The 26,023-nt window shown below is 37.3% G+C and overlaps 1 protein-coding gene across 1 annotated transcript; it reads right to left on the bottom strand.

Moving 5' to 3' along the window:
- Positions 1 to 1,075: 1,075 nt before the first annotated feature.
- LOC141586415 (uncharacterized) lies at positions 1,076 to 24,454 on the bottom strand. The gene is made up of 27 exons (XM_074407625.1): positions 24,061 to 24,454; positions 22,658 to 22,817; positions 21,621 to 21,713; positions 20,790 to 20,892; positions 20,408 to 20,570; positions 16,094 to 16,262; positions 14,630 to 14,758; positions 13,931 to 14,512; positions 13,174 to 13,779; positions 11,268 to 11,336; positions 10,269 to 10,382; positions 9,672 to 9,914; positions 8,417 to 8,464; positions 8,002 to 8,127; positions 7,380 to 7,547; positions 7,222 to 7,284; positions 5,947 to 6,057; positions 5,715 to 5,798; positions 5,583 to 5,630; positions 5,383 to 5,457; positions 4,549 to 4,644; positions 3,596 to 3,676; positions 3,439 to 3,510; positions 2,729 to 2,773; positions 2,558 to 2,641; positions 2,046 to 2,149; positions 1,076 to 1,643 (listed from the first exon to the last, which is right to left on the bottom strand). Exons 1-27 carry the CDS (start codon positions 24,267 to 24,269, stop codon positions 1,532 to 1,534), a joined length of 3,957 nt encoding a protein of 1,318 aa, XP_074263726.1. The 5' UTR covers positions 24,270 to 24,454; the 3' UTR covers positions 1,076 to 1,531.
- Between the last annotated feature and the right edge of the window lie 1,569 nt (positions 24,455 to 26,023).

Here is a 26,023-nt window from a genome sequence, read left to right as displayed (position 1 = left end):
ATATTACAAATTAAGGTTTGGACAATAAATAAGTAAAAGTTAATTTTTGACCTTTTTTTATACTTCCTCCTATTCCGAATAAATGTCTCATTTGGACAATGATACGAAAATTAAGGAATATAGTTAAAATAATGAAAATTATTGTATATGGGTAAGAATATATTAGTTAAATAATGAAAAATATTGAATATGATGGGTTATGGGTGGTTTGGGTTGGTAAATAAAGAAAAGAGCTAAGGGTAGGAAAGTAAAAAACCATGTCCAAATATGGCAAATGGGACAGTTGTGTAAATAGACAAAAATGGCAAATGAGACAGTTATGTGAATAGACGAAAATGACAAATGAGACAGTTATTTAGAATAGGAGGGAGTATATTTTAGCACATCATTTCAACGATTACAAAGATATGTCTCATCCTTTATTTTGGCAATGTTGCCCTCATTACACATTCAATTCAACAGTACTAGCATGTTCTACACAAAATTGAATTGAAAGATCCGTGAAAAATTGTTCGTGCTTAAACAAGAGTTTATTGTTTCTAAACACGATTTGTTTAAGCATGAACAATTTAAATTTTTAAGTAGTTTTTAAGAGCCGAACTTCCTCAACTAATTTAAATTTTTAAGTAGTTTTCTTTGTCGGTTTATTTATGCTAGCAATTTCTTTTCATTTGCTAGTTTTAGCCCCGTACAAAAATTACACGAGCATACTAAACATGGAAATTTGTGAATGACCATTTTTTAAATTACCCTCGCTACCAAGAGTTTGTGCAATGACAGCTTGGTAAAAACATAGTCATTCTTAAAACGCCTTATATCCAAAATATATCCAAACTAAGCTTGTATCATATGAAAATACGAAATCAAAAGACAAACACAAAATTGTTATATTTTGCATACACGACCATAGATGTACTAAAAAATAAACTTCAATCCACTTTTCTTCTGGAACAATCGTGTTAGTTTAAAATATCATGAACACGTAAACCCTTAAATCCATGACCGGAATAACCCGAGTTTAGAAGAACCCGTCATTTTCGGGTCATGATTGGTGTTACACTGTTACCCATGGACATGACCTTTAAAAATTATTCTGCTCCATTTGTATTGTACCAACCTTATAGTACAGGTATCTCTGTCTACACTATAAAGACATACAATGGACCTAAAGAATTCAAGTTGTCGATTTATGGCTTTTTTATGAAAAATGGAGGATCAGGGTGTAAGAATTTAGATGTAAACGGACTAGGAGGGCTAATCACTAACCGCTATACACACGAGAAAGATATTATAATACATGCCGAACTTGGGCTGAAATGGATACAAAATTGACACAACAATGACCCCCCTATTTAGCCTTCTCTTCCCCTAATAGACGGACGGTTGGGGCCTAGGGGCGGAGAAAGGGGGGAATTCTTTTCTGGGCTGTCAGGCTCCCTGTCTCGTAAAATTGGTTGAAGCCCATTTGGCATCTTGAGCTTCAGGCAGGCAGTGACAAAACTCAGCTGATCTCTGCAACTTAGGCAGGCAATCACGTTGAAGTCCCACGCACACAATTTGAGTCGGGGGTATGCAAGGGAGTTGCATTCTGTGATTCGCTGAACTGCGACTCATGGACTATACCGAGAATTTCAAGAGTTTTTCTGAAATTGAAGTCAAATTCCAACAGGATATTAATAGGTGAAAGTGTAACAATGCAGCTCTGCTTAAACACTATCGAAGAGCTTGCAGTGACTAACAGCTAAATTCGCCACAACAAAGGTGCTAACTAGGGAAAGATGCAGTAAACACATTACACAGCTTATTGGAGAAAAAAAAAGAGTAACTCTACGGTAAGACCATCTTTTTGTAAATAAAGAAAGCACCGCGTGAAAAATCAAAGTGACTACTAGTTCAATTCCCGCCTCCCTCCGTATCTTCCAGTTCTTTATCTACCCATTTATCCGTACACCTCCTACAAGCTACATTGACCAGCCAGGGCTTTCATTTCCCTGACCGTATCTATCAAGTTATTTTAACTAGAATCTAGACTAAGAAACTTATACCTTGGCAGGGAAGCTTTGATGCTTGGCTGGCTGGAATAGGCTGCAAGGGGACCTCTGAGGTTTGCATATTTGTTTAGCGCACTTTCCAGCTGCGGCGCTGGCAGCTGCAAGGCAAAGCACCCAAATTCACATCCAAATAACATGCAAGTTAAATTTATACTCCCTCCATTCCAATTATATTGTCCCCATTTCCATTTTAGTCTATCTCAAATTAATTGTAATGTTATTTCACCACCGAATCTTAAATTTAACCCTTTAATCAAAGGGGATAATATAAAAGGAATGGAACAAGTAGTCATACGCCTTCTATTCTCTTTGATTCGCAACATTTTCCTTTTCCGGAACATTCAATCAATTAACTACATTTCCACTTTGGGAAATAATCCACATAAACAACTCCAAATGAGTCCGGGCCCCATTCATTCTTCACAGTCACAAAGTAAATTGAAGGAACACTAAATATGGCTAGTCACAAAGTAATATTCTAACACATAATTACTTTCAGCGGTTACCTGTAATAAGACTTGGAATGAATGCGGTAGCGTCTGGGAAACACATTTCAAAAATCCTACCCACAGCTTTGGCATTTTCCATATCTACACAATTTTTGCATCAATGTTAGACTATTATACTTGTTAAACAAAAATGCTAGTCAGGAAACGAGAAAGCCTGATTAACTTCACCTGCCGACTTATGAGCTTGGAGAGAATTTCCATGACAAAATCAACCTGTATACACAAGTACGATGAGTTAAAGTTCAGTGGTTTTATGTGCATCATTCATACACTTAAGTAGCTCATCATAGCTGTCAGTTATGTAGTTATGTAGAAAACATTGTACAGGACTATAGGTATCAATTAGGACCTGGAATGGAATCTCATATCTAATTATTAGAACTATTCAAGAGGTAAATCCCAATCACAGTTTGCTCTTACCACACCAACACGTGAATGTGATAACTTATTAAGTCGATATATCTGCTTCCTTTACTATACTAGTTCCGTCTAAATTTGTAGTGTGCATAGAATCTTAAAGGATACCAGTTCTAAATGGAAAGGTAAGACAGACTAATTAAAACAAGACGCCTTTCTCGAATCTCGACTTAAATATGGGCAAGTATCCATAATTTATGTTCATAGCTCAGTGACAAGTCTGACAACTGAGAACTGACCCACATTTAATAAAGAATTACATCACTATGGCTAAAGCGAAAGAAAAAAAAAAACATATAACTTTCTGATTTCACTTTTCACCTTTTTAGGTAGCAAAAGTTTCAAAGTTCGGATGACACTACCAACCACAAACTACTAGGACAGACTCCAAATTATCAAGTCATTCACAGTTATATATGGAGTATTTGATTTTATAGCAATTGAGAAGCAGTGCCACTTGCCAGAGTAGGGAAGGCGTCAATGGCTTGGATGACTGTTCTCATGAATAGCAAAGGAAGCGGAGTCCGATCGACCTGGAAAAGTGGACATAATAACATGGATTATTCACACAGATAGACAGCCTACTACTTGATAGTTCCATAGATTATGAAAACAAACCATTTGGCTCAAAGCTTTCGCAAGCACATGTTGCGTGAAAACAGTACGTTGCTCAAAGCAAGCAGAGCAAGCATCTGTCACCTGCAAATGAGATCAACAAGAAAACATGTGAACTTCCATCCAACGGAAAACTATACTATAAATATGGTGAAGTGCACTAGGGGCCCTAGTTCTTGAAAGATACAATATACTAGAGACTAGCTATGTGATATAGAGAGGTTGAACATCACGGCGTAAAATGGGAAGTAAGGTAATATATAACAATTGGCCCCCATCAAGAAACTGTTAGGAGCTTAGGGTAAAGACGAATTCTCAATATTCCCTCCTACTCACAGGTGTCTTCCTCCTTATTGAGTAGTATTAAATTGTTATCTTAAACGCAATTCAACAAATTAGCTTGTCCTTATCTATATGCCTAAATGCCAACATATTCGTTAACTGTACTTCCCAAATATATACTCCTTCCTTCCCATTTTTAGTGTCCCCATTTGACTAGAGGTCATAATCAAGATTTAGGGTGTGTTTGGATAGGGGGATTTAAAAGGAAAGGGAGAGGAGAGATATTGAGGTCATAATCTCCATTTCCCTTCTCCAAGGTAATTAGAATCTCTCCAACAAAAGAAAAATTTGGAGGGAAAACTTTCTTCCTCCCTTCTCCCTTCCCTTCTCTTTAAGTATCGATAGTAACACACCCTACAGAATTTACATGCAGAGACACATTACCAATTACCTATGCCATTATGTTACGTAACTAGGGATGATATACGAATTTCACATTTTGATTTTATATACAAAAAGGTCAATTATTTTGAGATGAACCAAAAATGAAAGAGAAACGATATAGACGGGGAGGAGGAAGTATATAATAAATGATACTCTGTATGTAATTGTATTCATTAAAACTGAAAGAATAGGTATACATATACAGTAATTCTAGTGTTACAGAAACATACCTTCTTAAGTGCAATCCCCTCTTTCTCAGGTACAATGTCATGTATAGCAACCAAAACTTCAGCAGGTGTCAATGCTGGGCCAGTGTGCGCTGAACCCTGCCATGCAAGGCACCAAATCAGATTTTTAAAAAGAGGGGCAGAAAAGGCAAGACATACCTCATAACAGAAGTGTGTCATGTCTAAACCACGTCCACATCCTTCTACATCTAGCTACGTTTCCTTTTGAAACTTCATGTTTGGGACGAATGCTTTGTCACTGTTGGTAAGGGTGATGGTCAAAATTAGACCTGCGCTATCTTGTTTAAACCTCCCCCTCGCCCTTTTTTCTTTTCTGTGTCTACTTTCTGTTTAATCTGTGTTCTGAACCCTCTAATAATTTAATCTTTTGTTATGTAATTTTTATACAAGGTATGGTTCCTTTTAAAAGCTCATATTACTATATTAGTAGACCCTGATTATTTGGGCTGCCATTCTTTTTGTTGTTACTAATGATTAGCCTTCGTCTTGGGCAACTTCTGAGTTCTGACACTGAACCCGTGAAGTAACATAATCAGTTGGGCTTCCTACATACTGTATAAAACATCAAGACCCAGGACCATTAATAAGCTTGAAGCCTTGAACTCAATATAAATAACACAAACAGGAGATATGCTATCTCAAGAGAGGACAGATTGAGAGGTAGATATATAAATAGGACATGCTTCTTAAGAAAGATAAGACAGTAGCACACCCAGAAATGGGATAGAAAAGCTGCTATTTTCTCCAATAATTGTTAGCTAGAAATTATCAAGCAAGCTAAGATTAAGCATATATTATCAGGATATGATTTTTCACCTGCAATATCCGAGCCAATGCCAGCTGAAATTTATCTAATGGAAGGTCAACCAATCGAGCGAATATGGGCAAAACCTGACATTGACAAAATTCAATTTTAAGGTTAGGACACGGCAGACGCCAGATGGCTATACCAAGTACGAAAACGAAACTCAACCAAATATTTGATATTCAGAACTAGAGAACAATATTAAAAGCACCTCATTTCTGGAAAGTGAAGATAGCATCGGAATCAAGATAGTAGCGTCCTGCAACAGTACACCAGAACAATAGTAAGGACGGGACATAGCAGCTGATTAGAAACAATGAGGACTTTCAAGCAAGTTAAGAACCTTCAACTTAGTTTCGTATAAATGTTTAACAGTGCTAATAAGATCAGGTGAAGGAGTGGTTTGTTCAGCTAGAATCTGGAGCACCTGTTAGCACCAAAGTAAATCAACCATCAGACCATACTGAAATATGTCAGCTAAAGAATTATGAGCAGAAAATGCGTTTTCATGAACTCTGTAGAATCCATCAACAAAATGGCAATAAAAGCAAGTAATAGCAGGAACAGGAGCCAACCAGCATCAAGAGGTTTTCACTTCCCAAAGGAGGGTTCGATATTATGCGTAGTAGTTGAGAATATGACGATCCAAGTGCTCTCAGCAAAATAGGAACGTGACGATGAAAAGCCTGCATTATTGTACAGAAAGCACATAAATTGCTATAAAGAAACAGTTTGTTTGCCAAAGAGGTTATCTGCCATCCAAACTCTTCACATTGAGCATACACAGAAAGCAATAATTGATAGAATAATTGCTAAAGAGAAATATCAGAGAATAGCTACAGCATGACACTGATTGATGCATCACCTACACACAGGACTGGAAAAAAGCGGACTTAATGAAGCAGTCACTTTCGTTTTGTGGACGGATAATATGCTCTTATGAAATCCATTCCATAGCTTTTATATGGAGCTTTGGAAAAGGAGAGAATAGAAACAAAGAACTTGCCTGTCCCTTTTGAACCAGTATTTCACGAGCTAGAGTAAAGTACCATAACTTAAAGCTCTATTATTTTGAAGCGCTAAAAAAACCAAAAGGACATGGTTTGAATCTTCTGGCAAAATACACTCTATATCTCCCTACTCTTTGTCTCCCTGACTACCACCAATTAAACCTAATTACTTAAGCATAGTAAGTAGCAAGACAATGCTAAAAATAATATCCAGCAGACCAGTACAAAAGGACTATGAAAATACATTAGTAAAACCCTGATTTCTGAATATATGATAAATAGTCAGAGGCTCAGACAAAGAAGAATAACAAATACTTAGATAACAATCACTTATGAATGGAGATAATAGCAAAGGCGTAAAACGGAAATAATAGCTAACTAAGCCATGTTTTTGGATCCATCACAACTCCTACGGGTGTAAAACAAAAGACCCACATAAAAACCTCGGTAGATAACAATATTCCCTACAAGATGAAACCAACTGAAACTGCTAGCACAAGACAGACTATAACAGATTTCAGAAGCTGCAACTGAACATATGCAATTGGTCATATAATTACCTGGCCCGTAAACTACAAACAGTAATTCATCAAGAAAAAAAAATAGTACTTATGCCTAATCACCTCATTTTCATAGGCATAAGCCAGATCTTTTCTTTAACAAAGTCAGTATCTGGATAGAAAATGAACTCTACTAACTACGGAGTACAAATTTTAAAAAGGAGAAATTGCAAGTAACAAGTGCTGATGCTATTAAATTCACATTGCTAGAACCAACTGAAAGTTAAGCATCAGACATTTATGCTAGACAGTCAATAAAGCAAAAGGAGAATAATATAACCTGCTTCACATTTCGACCCGATCTGGCGTAAACATCGAACACAAGCTTAAGGAGATCAGGTTTCTGCCATGCACAAACCAGCTAATGAATAAAAGGAGCAGACACAAAGACAGAGCATACAGTAGGATTAAGTCTAGAAGAACATAAAAGATACCAACCTTAGTACAGAGAGCAAAATACAATGAAATCATACGTTGAGCTTCACCCAATGACATGCTAACACCAGTCTGAGATGCAGGAAGTTCATCCTTCACCAGGTTATCATCAAAAGAGCCAGATGCTGAAGGCTGAGAACCACTAACAGAAGCGTCTAAATTAACTCCGTCCTGGAAAATTATAAAAAAGGGGTATTCAGACATCTCTAAAACAAAAAATAGAAGATGAAGACACATAAAAGATGAAACCTCAAAGCAAATTCAAACTGAAAATGTGCTCAAAGAAGCAGGTAATCTTTCTAAAAATGAAATGAGTCTGCACATGACTTCCTTCGCCTATGGGTGCTTGGACTAAGGAACCAAATTACAACATTGTAGTGAATCAATTAGAGCAAGTAACCTTAATGTCCCCCATATATGGCACACATATCAAAAGCATTACAGAACAACAATTAATATGGACCCGAAACATTATAATCTCCCAACGATGTTCCACACCTCAAACCCTATAGCCACCCATCAAGATCACAGCTGCTTCTAACTCCGCCCGCAGTCCAAATTATACGCAACTCAAAAAACCACTACAAGGGAAATTAAGAGTGGGAGAAAAGGGAAATTTTCTTACTTCTCTTTTAGGTCCTGTGGATCCGGACTGGGAAGCTTCAGCATTCACAGCTGAGAGCAACATATTTGTAGCATACTGCTCAACTGAGTCAGATACATAGTCAAGCGGATAAAGCTTGTTTGCGACCTATCAGATGCAAAGAACGATAAGCTTCATCAAGTCACATACAACAAAATTTGAAATGATCAACATCGAAACAGAATATGTGGAGCAATGCATACAAAGAAATCATGTGTGGCATCAGATGCACATCTAAGTTCCCTTTGAAACTTGAACTGCTACCAAATATACATTCTATTTCAATTACTCATATGCATATACGAATACAAAAGTACCATGCGAAGATGCCAGATTTACAGCATGGCAGACTAGTCATATAATCACAATAACATGAGGCCTGTAACTTGAAACATACCAGACGAATGGCCTTGGCACGAGTATCATCTTCTGGATGAAAAGCACACTGCAACAACAAAAAATATTGATTGGAACAAAGTAGGTCACTCGAAAAAGAACAGCACACCACCAGACAAATTTCTCTTAGATTGACAAATCATAGTTGGATGAGGATTGATGCATCTATTGAGATGGAAGTTGGGAAATGTCTAGTTGTTTACATGGAACATACACTACTCCCCTAGCCCAGTTAAAGAAATGCTATCTAAATGTTCTTTGTATTTTTCATTTCCACCTTTCTCAAATGAACAAAATTTGTCCAAACATATTGATGAAGCATCATACATTTATACTCCCTCCGTTCCGGTCATTTGTTTACCTTTTCCATTTTTTGGTGTCTCATTCATTTGTTTACCTTTCTATACTTGGAGTGCTTTATATGTGTGATTTGAATCCCTACCCATCATAATCCACTTGTCATTCAATAACACTAACCACAAATGGTCCCCTCCCATCTCCTTAGTAATTGTGTCAAAACCAAAGGTAAACAAATGACCGGGACGGAGGGAGTATATCGGAGTACAGGCACAAGTCTATCACATCTCAGTGCCACCACCTGTGATCTCCCAGTTAATTCTGCGCCGGAAACTAATAGATATAGGGTCCACATAGCATTTAAAAAAAAAAAAAAAAAAAAAAAACTCCTACTACTAATTTCTTTTGGGAAAAAAACCTCGACCAAGGAAGGGCAACCTCGAGGCTTACAATGTTTTTTCAATAAATGAGCAAGTGTCGATAAATAGAAAATAATATGGGTCGCCTCAAGATTTCTTGATGCCTTACAGCCTTAGTGCCTTACCAAGTGAAAAAGACTATACCTACTACCTAGGCTTCTTTCAAATTAGAAACAGAAGTAAAATGTTAAAAACAGAAGCAAAGTGAAGTTCAGTTGACCTTAACCATGTTCCCAAATCCCAACATTTTCTTTAACCAAGAAAACAGGAGCAAAGAACACTACAAAAATGCAAAAAATTCAAAGTAAAATGACCATTTAACACTAGATACAATGATTATTGGTTCACCAACTTGGTTAATGGATAGTGAATTGAATCCCCACTCATAAGAGAACGGGAAGGATGACACATAATTTCAAACTTCCAGGTGCCTTTTACTCTAGATGTATATGATTTTAAATTAGAAATAACTGAAGTGAACCTTATCTTTTATGAAAAACCCAACTTCATCACATATGATGCAAGCTCGTATCACAATACCTTCAGTGCTATAGTTAAACACGGTTGTCGATTTACTGGACGCCCAAGAATTAAGCTCCATACAGTCCCAAGACCTTGAGTTATACGATCATCACGAATATCTCTACTCGTCCTATCAGACCCATCAGGACAACAGAGATTCTCCAACAAGCTCATTACAGAGTCAGTTAAACTTGGAGCTTCACCAAGGAGTCTGCTGAAAGACTTGTCCGAAGCAGGCAGCGTATTGATCAGAGATTTTGCCTACAGCAATTCACAGCAACCAGACAATGCCTTAATCCCAAAAAGATCATGTAAAATAATTGTTGTAATCAATTGTAGGAACCAAGAAAGGCGATAGAAAGGAAAGAAGAGATCAGACATAATAAATACAAAGATATGGCAAAACGAAGGGGCCAGCTGAAACAACATATAAACTCAGACAATAGTCTACAACTACATGATCTATCATCCCCATCAGCCCTATCCAAAGTCATATTATAAACCACTGCAACTGATTCGCATCATATCTCAATAAATGCAACCCTCACCTTCCTACAAATATAGGACGACATTCGCCACTCAAAAAGAAGACATGGATGTCAGATAAAAGCCTACCATTCCGAGAAGAAACTTTTCATACAAGACCGCAGCACCTGGAGAATAGCCACTTGATTCTGGGGTCATCAGACCGTGGAGATAGTATAAGACATGCATTACAAGCTCATGCCCCTGACAGAATAATAAATGTTTCAAAAACAAACAAATGTTAAAACAAAAGCACAAAGTAACAACTTTAGCGCCAACACTTCATTCTTGACTAACATCGGGACCTGATAAAGAAATGTGTAATAACTAAAGTAATGACATGTATCATTCTCGAGATGCATGAAAGCATACCAGAGAAACTTACCAACAATCAATAGCTTGAAGCCTCATGTTTTGAGATGACTTTTAAGGAAAGATTACATAGGGAAATAGCTAAAGCAGATCACAAGTGCATTATCACAGTTGTTTCTGACAGGTGAGCTAAATTAGTCATCCTAACTTCTACATTATCAAAAAAAATAAAAATAAAGAGGTGATATATGCAAATTGTCAACTCAGATTTCGTCAACAAGCAATCAAATATAGCAAGATCACTTAAACATACGGCGTACTTAAGTGGATAAAAGTTATAGATTGCATAACTAGAATCCACTTCTAAATCCTAGTGCATGAGATAAATACTTATTATATACTTCTCTATTCAAGAGCATTACGCCATATCATAATTGTCTCCTTAAATTTATCAGAAGACAACATAACTATAATATGCTGTGTATAGCACAGGTGCAATGACTATTCAAGGGTAATAAGCGATTATGTGATGCTCCTGTAGACCTGTGCTGTAGAGTCCTACTCCCTCCATTCAATTTCAATAGCCCTATGATGTCATTCCACAAGTATAGCTTTAATTTCTTGCAACACTAGGATTTGTCAGTGTTTCTGCCACCGTCATAGACTCATAGTTCATTAACGATTTCATTATACAAAAACACTATTTAGTTAAAAACGTTATAGCTCTGAAATCTGGGTGTTACAGTAACATAAAAATATAAGTTCAATAAATCACACCTGCTGCTCTCTGTAACCAGACACAATGTCCTCTTGCACCATGGTTGTCACAGAATCATCAGCTTCCATCTGTTAAGCCAGAAGTATAATTTCAGTGCACTCATACTATACAGCATAAAGACTACAGTACTACACATATACACCCACACCCACACCCACACACACACACATACACACACACAAAAAAAAAAAAATGGAACACTGACCAACAAGCTGTCATCAACACAAGTTTAAGTACTACTCGAATAACGGCCAATGTCACAGAGAGGGAATCTAGAACCCCAACAGATGCAAGAAATCCATTTCGTCCAACACAGTCACTCAAGTCAGAGAATGGCAATTAAAATTTAACTCCTCATAATGACCTGCCTTTTTCTACACAGCTAACAAAGAGCCTTGCAAACAATCATACTCAACACAATGGAGACTCGGGAAATTCTTTGGGAGCTTGGGTTATTTTGCTATTAACTAATGTCCCAAGAAACAGTAAGTAAAATCAATAGTGAGGAAAGCCAACAACTGAAACTGACAAGTTCCTCTCTTTCGGCCTCCTTGACACACATTATATTCCCTCGGCCACCACTTACGTTTTTATATGACAGAAAACACAAACTTAAGATCAAAGGAATTAAACTTCAACAGCCTCTTAAAAAAAAATTCCATATGCTCCAGTCTTACATCCCAAGTCCCAACCAATTTGTTAAAGCAAGTACTTACAAGAAACGACTTATAGGAGGAACAAGAACAGTCATTCCCAAAAAGCAAATTTGCAACTCGGCAGGCTCAACCAATCCCATGAACACAACTAAACCTTTCTTAATTCAATCCCCTTTAGTAGTCCCAGTCTCGTAGAACATTAGCATATAGAGACGAACAGGACGGAAAAGAAGATCAATAGAGGATCACAATTCCTATTAAGTTGAGCTTATAAAGCTAAGTGAAGAAGATAAGTTCAAGGATACCACGGAAACCCAATAAACCAATATTAGAGAAAAACATGACCAAACCTTCATATGGAATTAAAACACGGAATATCTACTCCAAACATATCTAATACTCCCTCCCATTCACTAGGTTTGCAACATTGTGGTATTGCGCAATTATCTACTCCAAACATATCTAATACTCCCTCCCATTCACTAGGTTTGCAACATTGTGGTATTGCGCAACTATTAAGGTAAACAAGTTGCATGTGAATTTTTACTGCATTAACTTGCAAGTGGAACAACTAACACCTCAACACTATTTATCTCCTTCACATTAATAAGGGTAAAAAAAACATTTGACTAGGCTACTTGCCAAAAATGGGAATGATGCAAATCCAGTGGAATTGCCCAAAATAAAAACATGTTGCTAATACAGTGAATGGGAGGGAGTAACAAATGTCCTAGGCGGCCTGAGAGGCAAAGTTATGTTTCTGATTTTGGTCCCAAAACCAACATAAGCATAGTTACATAGCTGATTAAGAATGTGCATCAGAAGTTGATGATTATTAGAACACTGCATCCCCACAATCAAACTATCAATCATCTTATACCCGGGCAATAAAGCAGACTCAGAATTCAATAAAAGAACAATTAGCATATCACATACAGAAACGAGAGGCATACAAAACTAGCTGGGTCATTAAAACCAAATTAAAACCACAGACTGAGAACTGTCTAGACAAATTAAAGATAAATTTGAGAACTCTCAAAGAGAGTATCTCCTATCTCAACAAGTTCATAGGCCAGAACTAAAAGTGAACTTGTCGCTGAGACCCCTAACAGTCCCAAGGGAGCTCAGGCTGAGATCGGTAGCAGTCCTAATCAAATCACAATTTAACAAACCTACTGAACATATTAAGAACCATATCATCAAAAGGCAAGCTATGATTATGAAATATGAAAAGGGAAGTCTTCCATACCCAAGGAACCATTTTAGAAAGTATTGCCATCCTGGTCTGGCAGAACTCTTTGTTTTTCAATTCTTTGAATGACCGGATAATCCTTTCTACTGCCAGTTTACTCACCATCTGAGTCTGTTCCTGTGATAAATCAACGTAAGAAGGAACCTGGGGTAAATCTACACAAGTCTCTTCAGATGGAGATGCATCCGACACTGGCGGAGAATAGTGATCAAATTCTGGGACAAACGGAGCATCTGTCGCATCTGTTACCACAATATCAGAGGCCATCTGTGCAGTGGAATTCTCAATAACTTTAGGAGCTGGAGAAAGTGTGTAATCAATAAGCACATTGTTATTAGAAGTTGACGATATCTCCTCAGCTCTATCCATAGCTTCCTCTCTGGGCCTTTCTTTTTCAGTCTCAGAGACGAGTGACATTCTACTGCTTTTCTCATCAACATGAATTTCAGGTTGTCGCGCAGCTATATGCTCAGCACTCTGTAAGGTAGATACTGAAGTTAGATCATTTACAGGAAGAAGACCTTCCAATCTAGATTCCACACAGTTAGAGTCCTCCACTTCAACAGGTGCTGCAAGTTTGCGGGGATCTAACCGCCGAGGATCCTATAAAAAAAAAATTAAGCATTAGTTAGCATGCAACCAGTAATATTTCCCAGGAAAAATAAAAAGAAGATACACAAGCAGCACATGCTGCTAAATATATGATTATACGGTTGCAAGATGCAACCACAAATCTCAAGCTAAAAACACATACTCTTCTTGGATCTCGTCTAGAATCTGCAGGGAGACTTGCGGAGCTAGAAGAATCAGGAAGAGATGTGCCTAATATAGACGTTGTAGGAATGGGCCCTTGGGGTGTAACAACTGAAGGAGAGACTGGTAACTCTGGTGCTGCACCCCGCACAACGCTTGCAGCAGAATTGCTTTGGCCATTCAAGGGCACGCTCCCCTGCTTTGCTGCAGGTGGTGTCTTAGGCAAATGCTTCATGTTGCTCATTACAATATCAGCTAGCAGATCCGGATGAATTCGAGATATTAGAAGGTCAACAGAATCAGAAGCCTTATCCCCTTGAGCTAGTAATGCAGCAATGACAACTATCATTTGCTCAACTGGGTCGTCATCATTCAACAATGGAACTTCGGCAGAAATCCCATTTGCAGGGTTATCGTCTCCAGCCTCATTCATTCTCAAATCTGACTCTTGTTCATTAGAATTGTAACACGTGCGTTTAGGAGCCATCTCTGGACTATCAGTAGGCTCTCTATTATCCAAAGACGCGAGCTTCCTCTTTATTAGAACCCCTGAAACCGGCATCTGAGAGGTTGATAGGTCGTCCTAAACGTCAGCCACAGAAATCGTGTTAGCTTTTTTTTTACAGAGTTTCCATCAAGCTCTGCTTCTAAATGCAAATACCACAATGATGCCATAACTTTAAGGTCCCAACAACAATACCTTAATGACGCGAGATTCACGTAAAGAACGCTCATTATTTCTGATGATCTTGTCAATCTGTCGAAGAACCTGATCAACTGCATCCCCAGCATTCATTGACTGCAGAGTCCGAACCAATTTATCCCTGGACTGAAAGCCAAAGTAAACATTCTCAGTAAATGACGTGTGTATGAAAATTGACAACACAACAGTTTTACTAAAAAAATTAGGATCCATTTACATTAACCATACAACTGTGAACTGAAATGAAAAAGGAGATCTAAAGAACAATTAACAAAGCACAAGGCCACAAGCTAGTGCATAATTCCTGTAATGAATTCTATCACTAAAACTCAGCCCTAAATATCCCCACACTTCCCTCAACAGCCAATGTGCCTTTATCACAGCCGAGTCACCTTTACCCAATTCATCTTCACACTTCAGACTCCCGTTGCCCCTCAAAACTTCCTTCTCTGCAGTCATCCGATTCTCCAAAATGGTGTATCATTCCGTATTCTTTTCACATTTCTGATCTTTAATCAATGCAACTTTTAAACTTCCACCCAATTATGTCGCATATCACCGCATCTTTCTAGTCTACCTCCCACAGATTCAGCACAGCATACATTTCAACGTTATACACTTCTGAATAGAACACGATTTTGTACCACAAAGTGATCCAGGGCTCATTTTACTTGTTATAACTCTCTCTTTTCTAATTCATTTCTTCTTGCTTCATTTCTCCCATATACCTTATCACTTCGATTTTTTTTCCTCGTCTCATTTCCCCTTTGCTACTCATTTCATAGTCATTGTCCTTCCTTCCTCCCTCCCTCCCTACCTCAGAGATGCATAAGTTACATAGTATATAATGGCTAACTGCGTTTTTCCTACACACCTTGTTTGATCACTTAAAAAATTGCAAGTTCATGAGGAGTTTGGAAGGGAACTAAAAAAATATAAAATTACAGAATATTACACAAGTTGGATCTTCTTAAAGCAAAAGCAACCCCTTCAATAAGGAAACGAAGTAATCAAATAATGGTGGAAAGAGAGAACAAACTTAAGGACCACAAGTCTTCAAGTAACTATAGACAAGCAGATACCAGTTGACATCAATAACAATGAAAGAACGCATAGAATAAATGTGTTTGGGTCTCTTATACTTGTTGAAGGCACAATTAGAGTTAAGAGTTGGCATAGAAACACTAATCCCTACAGCACATTATAGCAGATTAGCAGCCACTTCTCTGTATCTTGGATTTGGCAACAAATAACCCAACTATGGTTGATTCTATTATTCGACATCTTTATTTATTTTTTGGCCTAAGATGGTGTCAAGTGCCTCCGTAACCATGTCCGAGTTACATGTGCGTCACGAGCACATAGAGTCTGGTTACCTTGGGTCACATGTCAGTTATGTCAGAAACAGCAGTCACTTGAAATGTTTGGCAAGCATTGTTATTGAAACAAAAGATGAATTACCTCAAGAATTACAGGATGTGTACATCTAAGGAAACCCAATAAGGCAGTCCTTACAGAATACTGCAAACTGGCAGTGTGACCTCTTCTTGTTGTTTCAGACTGAAAACTAAGCAGTGCAGATAACACACTTCCATAGTAATCAGGTCTTTTTCTCGCAATAGCAGCTAAACTGCAGTTGAGATGAGCCATGATAAGTGACAGATAAAACTCTAGTTAGAATTACAGGAACGAATCCATAATACGTAGAATAATTTCAGAAAGCTCCCAAAAAGACATAAAGAAGGAAATAATATTGATAGCATGTAACATATCAAACCAAAACCATGGTAAATCTAAACAAACTTTAAGTGCAACAAGAAGCACAGCAGCTAATTAATTCTACCAATTCAGTAAACTCTGAAGCCTATGAGCTTCTACCAATCCCTACTTCTTCAGCTTTCTAATAATTTACCTAAATTAATTAATCAAAAGGAAAACAATGCCATCCTCATACAAAGATAGGAGAGTAGCAGAGAATCACAATTTTAGCCGTATGTTCTTTGGCTTCAATAACAAAGAGTGTCAGGGACTCAGAGATACGAGAACAGAGTCATGACTCCACGACTTGTCTTTTCAGTAAATCAAATGTTTAGTTCCACTTACAAGACACAGATTCTCAATTAGACCGATATGATGGTGTAATAGCTATTATGGGGCCATTGTACACCATACAACGGTTTTACAAGAGACCGACCGCTTACAAAAAAGCCTACAAAACTAGAATCTTAAAGCCTAAACAGCATGTAGCCGAATCAGAAATCGGCAAAGAACAATATTTATGTCAGCTAATGAAAGGAAGATGCTCTCTTGTCTTGAGCCAAACGAAATACAATGCATCTCCAAAGATAACAATCAACATGACGAACAGAAGTGCATACAAAAACCTAGGAAAATTAAAGACCACAACACGAATTTTTTATCAAAACTGTTATTCTCTCTCAAAAGTCTCAATAAAGCTCGGGCTCTCAAAAGAAAGGGTTTATTCGTACAGCTAAATGCCACTCTATTTTTGAAACGTAAGTTCCGGGGATGATTACATGCCACTTGTTAACAACCGAAGGCATAGCACTCAGCTACGGAAACAGCCTCTCTAGCAGCCTCAACTTGTATGAGTAATGCGGCGTAAGATCTCCTCCTATCCTACCAAAAACACAACATATATTGTATTGCAGATATTGTCATCAAACCCATTCCTTTGAAACACTTAAAGAGCTTATTCCTAGAACATAAATTTCAAATGCCAAGCTTCCAAGACACTACATGAAAGAAAAGACCGGTAAAAAAAATTAGTTAGATGTTTAGAGCAATGGCAGTAAAAGAGAAAGCGCCCATACCAATCCCTTATTTCCTCACGAATAACAAGAAAGGGAAAAAAAAATACAAAATAGAAAGGGTAGGCAACAAAAAGATATCTTCTAAGCTTTTCCTTCGCCAGATCACGCCTTTGTAGATGGATTATAAGAAAGTAACACGGAAATGTCAACAAAACATAGTTTCCTATGAAACTATTAGAGTAACAAGGAAATGTCAACAAAACATATTTCCTATGAAACTATTAGTTCCAAATCCTAAGGTAACCTATTAGGAGGTAGCGCTTAACAATTCAAGTCTAACAGTTCACACACAAGGTCACACTGATCACCCAACAGGTGTGAATTGATCAAGGTTAAAGACTTCAAAATCCTCCTTCCTTGGCTCGCTTAGCAAATACATAAAAAAAGATTCATGTTCGATACAAATTTTAATTTTCCGCTCCTTCCAGACAGCCATTATGTATGTAGCAGATCACACAACAGAAATGAAGGCAAGCAGTATGAATTTTCCTGTACATAACCAAAAGTAATGCAACAACCACCTTCCATTGACTATTAGCAAAAAAACTATGTGAAGTGCTAATACATGCACTTATATATGTTCAAGCAACACAGTTTTTCAAAACATTCCCATATAATTCAACATCAGATTAAAATCCTTGTGCAAAAACAAATCAAAGTTCTCAAGAGTCAAGACTGAACCAAATGTAGTAAGTTTACTGTTTAAATTCTGGACACCTGAGCATTGAGACTTCACAAGTTTCAAAACACACCACCACTTATAGATAAGAAGATGGTAGATAAGAAATGAAAATGCACAGCCATATTTCCGTTAAAGGCAATCACCCACAACCACTAAATGTAAAACAACTCAGAACACAGGTAGAAAAAGAAGGATATTCAGCTATCAAATGAATGTGCACGATGCAAAACAGCTAGCTTAGCTCTAAGGGTGTAATGGAGGGAGAAGGTAAACAGCAAGAGACAGAAAGAGGGTTCCACAGAAGTTCCTATGGATCAAGTTAAAGAAGCACCTCAGGACTAAGGATATAAACGATCACTATGATGTTCAGTCAATGAGTGCACATCACAGAAGTTCCTATGATGGAAAAACAGTTTTGAAGATAAAAACTCCGACCTTATCCCATTCCTTATCAATACATAATCCTGCCTGCTAAAGGCAAAGCTGTTGAACTACCATGTTCAGTCCAACTCTAGCATTCAAGACTTAAATTTGAACAGGAAACAAGGAATGATTGATCAATCAGCAGTATTTTTAGCTTGCTCTGAATTCGCATTGGTACTTCCTTCTGTTTTCTTGAACAATTAAAAGCCAACAGAGCACTGTACAACTAGTTTCAGAGCTACTATACTTTATTATACTTTCAGTTGGTCATGGCGATTTACTTTTCCATGTAAAGGACTATACAACAATAGGTAATTTTAGCAGATCTGGCTGATACTTGGCTAACACATGGCCGATCCAGAAAAATATTAGAGATATGACTGATACTGAAAAAAGACACGCTATACCACAACATTTGACACGCCCAGCGCCATAGTAAGTCTCCATAAATCGCAGCTACCACCACAATTACAACCAACATATACATATTTACTATTCTGCAAAAAAAAACAAAAAAAACTGAAGAAAATTATGAACTCCCCTTACAGAAACATCCCTTTTGTAAAGGCTTACCCTACATATCTATCGTACTGAAAGAAGGATATGTTTCGGCTTGGAAACTCATAAGCTCATCATTATCTAGATCAAACCTATTTACTGTTGACAACAACTCAAATTTGTGACAGCATTGGAGTCCAAAGCTGACAACAGCGTTTTTGATAGGCCAAAGCTGACAATAGCTTCAGTTCAATTTCCGAAAAGGGTGATAAAATCAGAAGCTTTCTGAGACCTGTTTTTAGTTGACATCCAGCCAATTCAACCAGAAGGCAATTACAACCATGTGGGGATCGTTGCACTTTAGCGAGCAAAAACTGAAATAACCTCTACAAGAAAGCATTGGTAGTGTGTTCAATAAGCGAACAAAAAACTCATTGATTATAAATTTAATGTGAATGGACAGGAAGAATGTTAATTGTATACATCCATAATATGTAAAACGCTTTGTGTTCGCTCATAAGCCAGTACAGCACAAATGCCTCCAACAATTGTTCTGTAAGTTAGTAATATTTTGAATAAACAAACTACTGACTTGAACCAAACAACTCCTCTGAGGAGATCAGGTGTTCTTTCATACACCATCTCACTTGACTATTGTTGTGCAACAGAGTTTACACCAGCTAGAACCCAAACACTGAATGAACGAGCAGCTTAATAATGTCTAGCCCTGCATCTTGATTTCTGACCATTCAAAGCAGCAGTCGTCAGGGGTCTATCCAATGCCAGTAAACGCCAGCATGCCATACTAATACAACATAACAGATGCTGTTCCAGTACTAGACCCGCTCTGAGCTTTGAGTCAATCATTTCGTAAACACAAATTTTCCATACACATGTAAGATATTCAATGCCTTCATCAATCTGAAGATAATCAATGATATCAGTGAGAGGTAAGACGCCACAATATCATCATCAGAATACAATATCAAGAAATCATCCCTTAATCACACATAATAGTTTGCCTCCCAGGTTCGCCTTCAACTTTTAATCGACCAACTACATCTCACATCATCATCAACAACAACAATGGCGACAAAGAACAATCAATGCCAAAAAAATCGTTTGAAACCCAAAATGATCTGCGGTCATCTAACAAGAACAATCGTTTGAAACCATCAATGCCAAAAAAATCAAACAGGTAGGAGATATGGACAACTCAATCCCAGATAACAAATCTTTTACAATTTAAGACAATTCGCCAAATGCAATTATGCAACAGTTCAAGCAGTATAAACAGTGACAAACTATACAATAAAGACCAAAAAACAACAGTCTCACCAGTTAACAATGGCGATTGTCAATGGACCGGGAATGCTACTTGAGGAGTGCAATATGTCCAATAAGCTAGAAAATAACCTATTTGCTTCAGATGAGACTTTGACAGCATCTAAGACTGGATGACCATTAGCCACCCATGATATGTTAAATCCACGTTCTGAACCTGCCTCAAAGTAAAAAAATAAATAAATAAAATAAAATAAAAATGTAAGCAGCAAGAGTCACCAAAATATTAATGCACAAAATTGAAGTATGGTGAGTTCCATGTTGCTCAATGATGAAAGAGTATTAAATCCATGAAAACGGGCATGCAGAGACCAGCAGAATGGAGCAAGCGTGTAAGAAGCAAAAGTGCACATAAAACTATTTCCCAAAGAAGTACCTCCTGAGGTCCGTCTGTCAGAAGCAGCTATATCTGGAGTAAATTGCAATATAAAACATTCCAAGAACTTCAATGCCATCAATCGTGTCCCAACACAAGCGGGCTACAAAAACAACGCCGGCCAAATCTTAAAAAACTTATATATTGCCAGGAAAATATTCAATTTTTAAACAACAATCTCCACTAGGATAAAAGAAAAGGTTACAAGATTTTGGATGTTGTTACATCAGGGAGAATCGACTTCTTTAAATAGTTCAACTCAGAGATAAGTAGCAACTACAAATGTGCAACTTTTTTCAGCCCAGTTGATTCAATTCCAAATTTACAGCTGACTATAATCCAACCATTGCAGGTTTTCATTGGATCAGCAGGCTACACAACCTTGTCAACCCAATTCAGATATTACTATCTTACTGACAGAATTGTTGTGGTTATGAGCTCCTGAAACACATTGTGTGCCCCAACCTAATACATTGACTTAGCTGACACAAGATTATGTTGTTACTCCCCAACATCAAAGCCTAGTTCCAGCATGGTGTAGCCCAGCTTAAGGCAAGCCCATGCTGACATTGCTCTTAACTCATGCCGCCGCCAAATTGATAAAACTCGATTTCACTCATTTTATAGAAACAAACCCTAAAAAAATGCATTTAACGAGTGCTAGTTCACAATAAAAAGAAGTGCAACCAACTTAGTGAGTCATTTGCTTTAATCCGTTGTTTATCAAGAACTAAGAATGCTAGTAATTGGCTCCACTGGCCGTGAAACAGTTTCCTTATTTAGGACAATGAACCTAAATCATTCAGTGAAGCTTGCACTTCCAGATATTACCTCAAAAACAAGAGAAAGTACTGCATCTTTGAACTCAATCATCTGAATCCACATCTCCTCTGTCCACCTCTCAACTTTGCCATGCAGATGAAACTGCAACCAGCAACAAAATCATTAACCTGATAATATGGTCTGGGAGAATAGAGCATCCATGAACTGAAGAGAGGGGGGGGTTGAACCGGACACCATGCACCTTGGATCATTATAAGACTAGCAAAGATTTAGCAGTGACATGTGTCAATGTCTAAAGTAAACATTTAATAAGACATTTCCATTTCTTAGTATTATTGGCTAGTATTAGAATTTGCAAGTGAAGCAATTTTCACATTCCCCATTATAATTGGCTAGTATTCTGATGTTTTGTACATACTTCTTACTTTGGTTCTTGAAGAGTGAAATAATAAAACTATATTATTATGGCCGTCTACTATTGAAGGCTTGAAGCCTTCTTCTGAACACTATGTTATATTTTGATATTTTCTTTTACCAAAAAAAACTTACTAATATATTGATTTGGCATATTATGTGCATTGTAATATTTCCCCCGTATCGAATACTCTAATAAGAGTGAATAGTGCATTCGTCTTAGATAAAATTTAATAAACCATGGACCCATGACCCATCTATAATGTACAGGCAAAGATAAAAAAAAAAAAAAAAAAAAAAAAAAAAAAAAAAGAAGTAAGTGAATGTTCGCCATCGAGAGTCAGGTATACGATGGGAAGTTACACCTATAACTAGGTAAGAAAAAGGTAACACATGAAGTTTCATACAGAATAGATTTAACTTGAAAGAACTCTACTGCGTAGAAGAACTTGTAAATAATATACATTTCAATGTGATTGCTCATTTCTGTAGACAGAAATTTCTGCAAAATGTAATAGTAGTCCCAAAGAATCATTTTGCCAAAACAATATTTGGCTTAGTCAAGTAGCGAAAAATGAATACACAAGTAATGAATATGGGATTCAATGAGCAGGTAAAATGATGGCAGCATAATTTCTAATTATTTGAGATAATGCAGGCAGAAAGAGTACCTGACGAGTCAACTCTTCCAGTAAAGCAGAAAAGAACTTTGTGCCAGTAGCAATTGCTTGATAAGAAACATCAGGATCTCCATCCTTTGAAAGAGCCAATAGGACTGGTAATAGCAACAACGAATGCTCCAAAACTCTCAAACCCATCTCTTCTATCACCCTGTGATTTAATAAATGAGCAAAACACTCACGAGTAACAAATACCATTCATGCTTTGCAGATGCTAAGTGTACATAACATTAAATTCAAATCCCAATGATAAGAAATCACAGCCAATAAAAAGAGCAGCTAATAAAATTACCCAGCCTTCAATATACCAAGTACAGAGGAATCGACCATCAATAAAATTACGTTTCAAGTATCTTCTTATGAACTTATTAGGTTTACTAAGAGCCTAGAGAAAATATGTACTGAAAAGTGAAAAAAGAAATTGACCATCAATATATACCATACGTATGTACCCATGTCCCATGCACACACATAACAGGCATAGAAAGAGCTAAGTATGCAAAGAGCCAAACAGACATATAAGAACTCACACAATTTAGTCAATAAAAATATTCAATCAACGATATGAGCGACAAACCCCCAAAGGTCAACACTACAGAAAGCCAACAACTTTACAAGAACTTGACACTTCCATCAATGTCATTCTTCCTTTACATCCAAATGAAACCACCTCCTACGATAAACTAGTTTGTTGTAAAAGATATATCACAAGTACTTAGATTATAGCCCGACAAAGTAATGACAAATGTGGATGGTTTAGGAATCTCAATTCATAAAAAAGCTGCAAAATTTATTCCCTAATAACAATACCGGTTCACACTGGCATCCTTTCAGAATATTACACAAGAACAATGGTTTTATAAATCATTCTAAAATCACGGCGAAGAGAATACTCATTTCACATACCCCTATTCTTCTAATTCAAATTCCAATTTCAACTCACACTCAATTCTTTAACTCTCAAATCTATTCTATACAGATACTGGCCTGCTATCACGCGATTACATAACAACAATGTTTGCACAAATCATTCTAAAATCGCGGAAAATGGGTACTCATTAGTCATTACAAATACCCCTCCTACCCAAGTTCAAAATCAAATTTCAACTCACACCCACTTCTCAAAATCTCAAATTTATTCCAAATAAATTCTGCACTGCTTTCAGAATATTACAAGAAAACCATGGTTGCATAAATCATTCTAAAACTGCGGCAAAGGGATTACTCCTTACAAATACCCATCTTACCGTAATTCAAATTCCAATTTCAACCAAACCCACTTCTCAAAATCTCAACTTCATTCCATACAAATTGCAAGAATGATACAAATATGAAAAAAAAAATTGAAATTGAAATTATAAATAAATCAAAAGGGGGGTGAAAGAGGACATTACTCGATAAGTAATTTGCGAACAAGAGGCCGAGGAGAAGATTGAAGTTCGATCAAAAAGGGGAAAACTTGAGGAGCAATTGAATGAAGATGTTGCGAAGAAGAGAGTAAATCTTTGACTTGACGAAGCGACGACAATTTTACCGCTAAATCGCCATGGTTATTCGCTGCAGCTAAGAGAGAGAGTACCTGGTCTCTCGAATTAGCTGCCATTGTTATCAATTTGGGATTCAATTTTGAAAATTGATGTCAATTTTTAGGGGAAAGGGTTCAATTTAGGGTTTTGAGGAAGAAAAGGGATAATTCGATACACAGATTTAAATTAGGGGTTCTGAGTTTTGGTTTGCAAGTCGCAAGAGTAGCTCAATTTAGCAATAGTTGTAGTTTGTAGGCGCTTCAGGGGGGATTGTAGGAGACCGGGAGAGCCCAAAGGTGGTTCGAAACTTCGGATGAGGTATTTTACACCCGTTTTAAATGTAGTTGCTCTTTTATGAATGAAATTTACTTTTTATAAACTTTTTTTCATTATTTTTTTCGATAGCTTGCCCTTTACTAAACTAAAAAAAAAAAAGTAACTCTCCCTAATTCTCTTCCTCACAAAATTTTAATGAAAAAAAAAAGCAAATTACACGATTATGTATGTTAATTCTCATGTCGATGTAATAATTTTAACTTATTAAGTTTATTAATTATATTATATCAAATTACGGAATTAATTTACGCTATTTCAACTAGGGTTTGTTTTAAGATGTATGGTGGTGTTAGAGGGGGTGGACAAGGGAATATGGTGTGCGTCGTTGGCGTTGGGGTGAGGCACAGAGTGCGTCACCGGCGTAAGGCGGAAGTCTGGCGTCCGTCGCTTGACATAAGGTGTATGGTGGTGGTGTGGTGTAAGAGGGGGTGAAGCCAACGACAGTGTTGGGGTTACACACAGCGTCCATTGCTAACATAAAACGGAGGTTCGCGCATGAGTTGTCAGCAATGGTGTCGGTGTTGCTCCTGGTGGCGTCAGACTGGCAGGAGAGGGGTAGTGAGGGTTACAAGTTAGTATAACCCGTTCATGAAAGAGCATAACCCTCTAAAATATTGCCTACAACAGACTCATAAGTCATAACTCATAACCTTGTTAAAAGCCATAAATCATGTTAGTTTCAGTTAGTGTTGTTTAAAATGTAGTCTTAACCGGTTATCTGGACCGACCCGGATTGGCCTTGGGGTTCCAAAAGTAACAATATTCGGTCTCTAGTCCTTTCCGGTCCAAACTTTGAGAAATTCGGAAGGACCGATATACGTACAGGTACAGTTAAGTCGTGCATTAACGCCTCTTTCCCTAGCCTTATTTTATTGCGAATGCAAGTGTGTATTGTATTATAGAGCTTATTTTTCAATGTGAAACTTATCCCCTTTTTAAACAATCTTTGTCATTTCTTCTCTTTTAACACCTACAATTCAAGGGAGGGCGGGTATGAGATATCTCAAAGGTTAGGGCAGAGTTAAAATTCATTGGATATCTAACTCTATTTCGTATCACTCCGACCAAACAATGGAATGGATCAGACCATTTCATTCCATATCGTTCCATTCCGATTAAGCCAACCAAACACCCATTATAAATTAGGTGTAGATAGGTCGACTCATTTAGCGTTTTTGCCTCAATCAACGATAAACCGGGATCAAATTTGTACAGAGCTAAAGTTGTTGCCCGTAACTAGCAAAGACGTCTTCTGTCTTCATATGGGTTTCGATGCGCGCGATTAAACCCCTTAAAAAAATAAATAAAAATACTTTTAAAACAGCAAATATCACGAGAGAGAAGTTAATTTAGTGGCAAAGTGTTTGTTATTAGTTGACCACTCTTGCAAAAAGCAGTAGGCGCGTGATCATTATGTGACGACTTCAAAGAAAATTCATGTTAGTTGACCCTAAAGAGTTTAAGGCTATTATTCGATTCTTGTTTGATAGCATTG

This window comes from Silene latifolia, chromosome 6 (genome assembly GCF_048544455.1).
Source record: "Silene latifolia isolate original U9 population chromosome 6, ASM4854445v1, whole genome shotgun sequence".
Taxonomy (NCBI): domain Eukaryota; kingdom Viridiplantae; phylum Streptophyta; class Magnoliopsida; order Caryophyllales; family Caryophyllaceae; genus Silene; species Silene latifolia.
The sequence above is the reverse complement of the archived record's forward strand: the minus strand, read 5'-3'. Positions and strand labels throughout refer to the sequence as shown.

Coding starts and splice junctions, on each gene's coding strand:
- LOC141586415 (XM_074407625.1), bottom strand. CDS start 24,269: ATGGCAGCTAATTCGAGAGACCAGGTACTCTCTCTCTTAGCTGCAGCG. Junction 14,759..16,093: donor CACATCCTGTAATTCTTGAG/GTAATTCATCTT, acceptor TTTGGCTTTCAG/TCCAGGGATAAATTGGTTCG. Junction 11,337..13,173: donor TTTCTAAAATGGTTCCTTGG/GTATGGAAGACT, acceptor CTGGCTTAACAG/ATGGAAGCTGATGATTCTGT.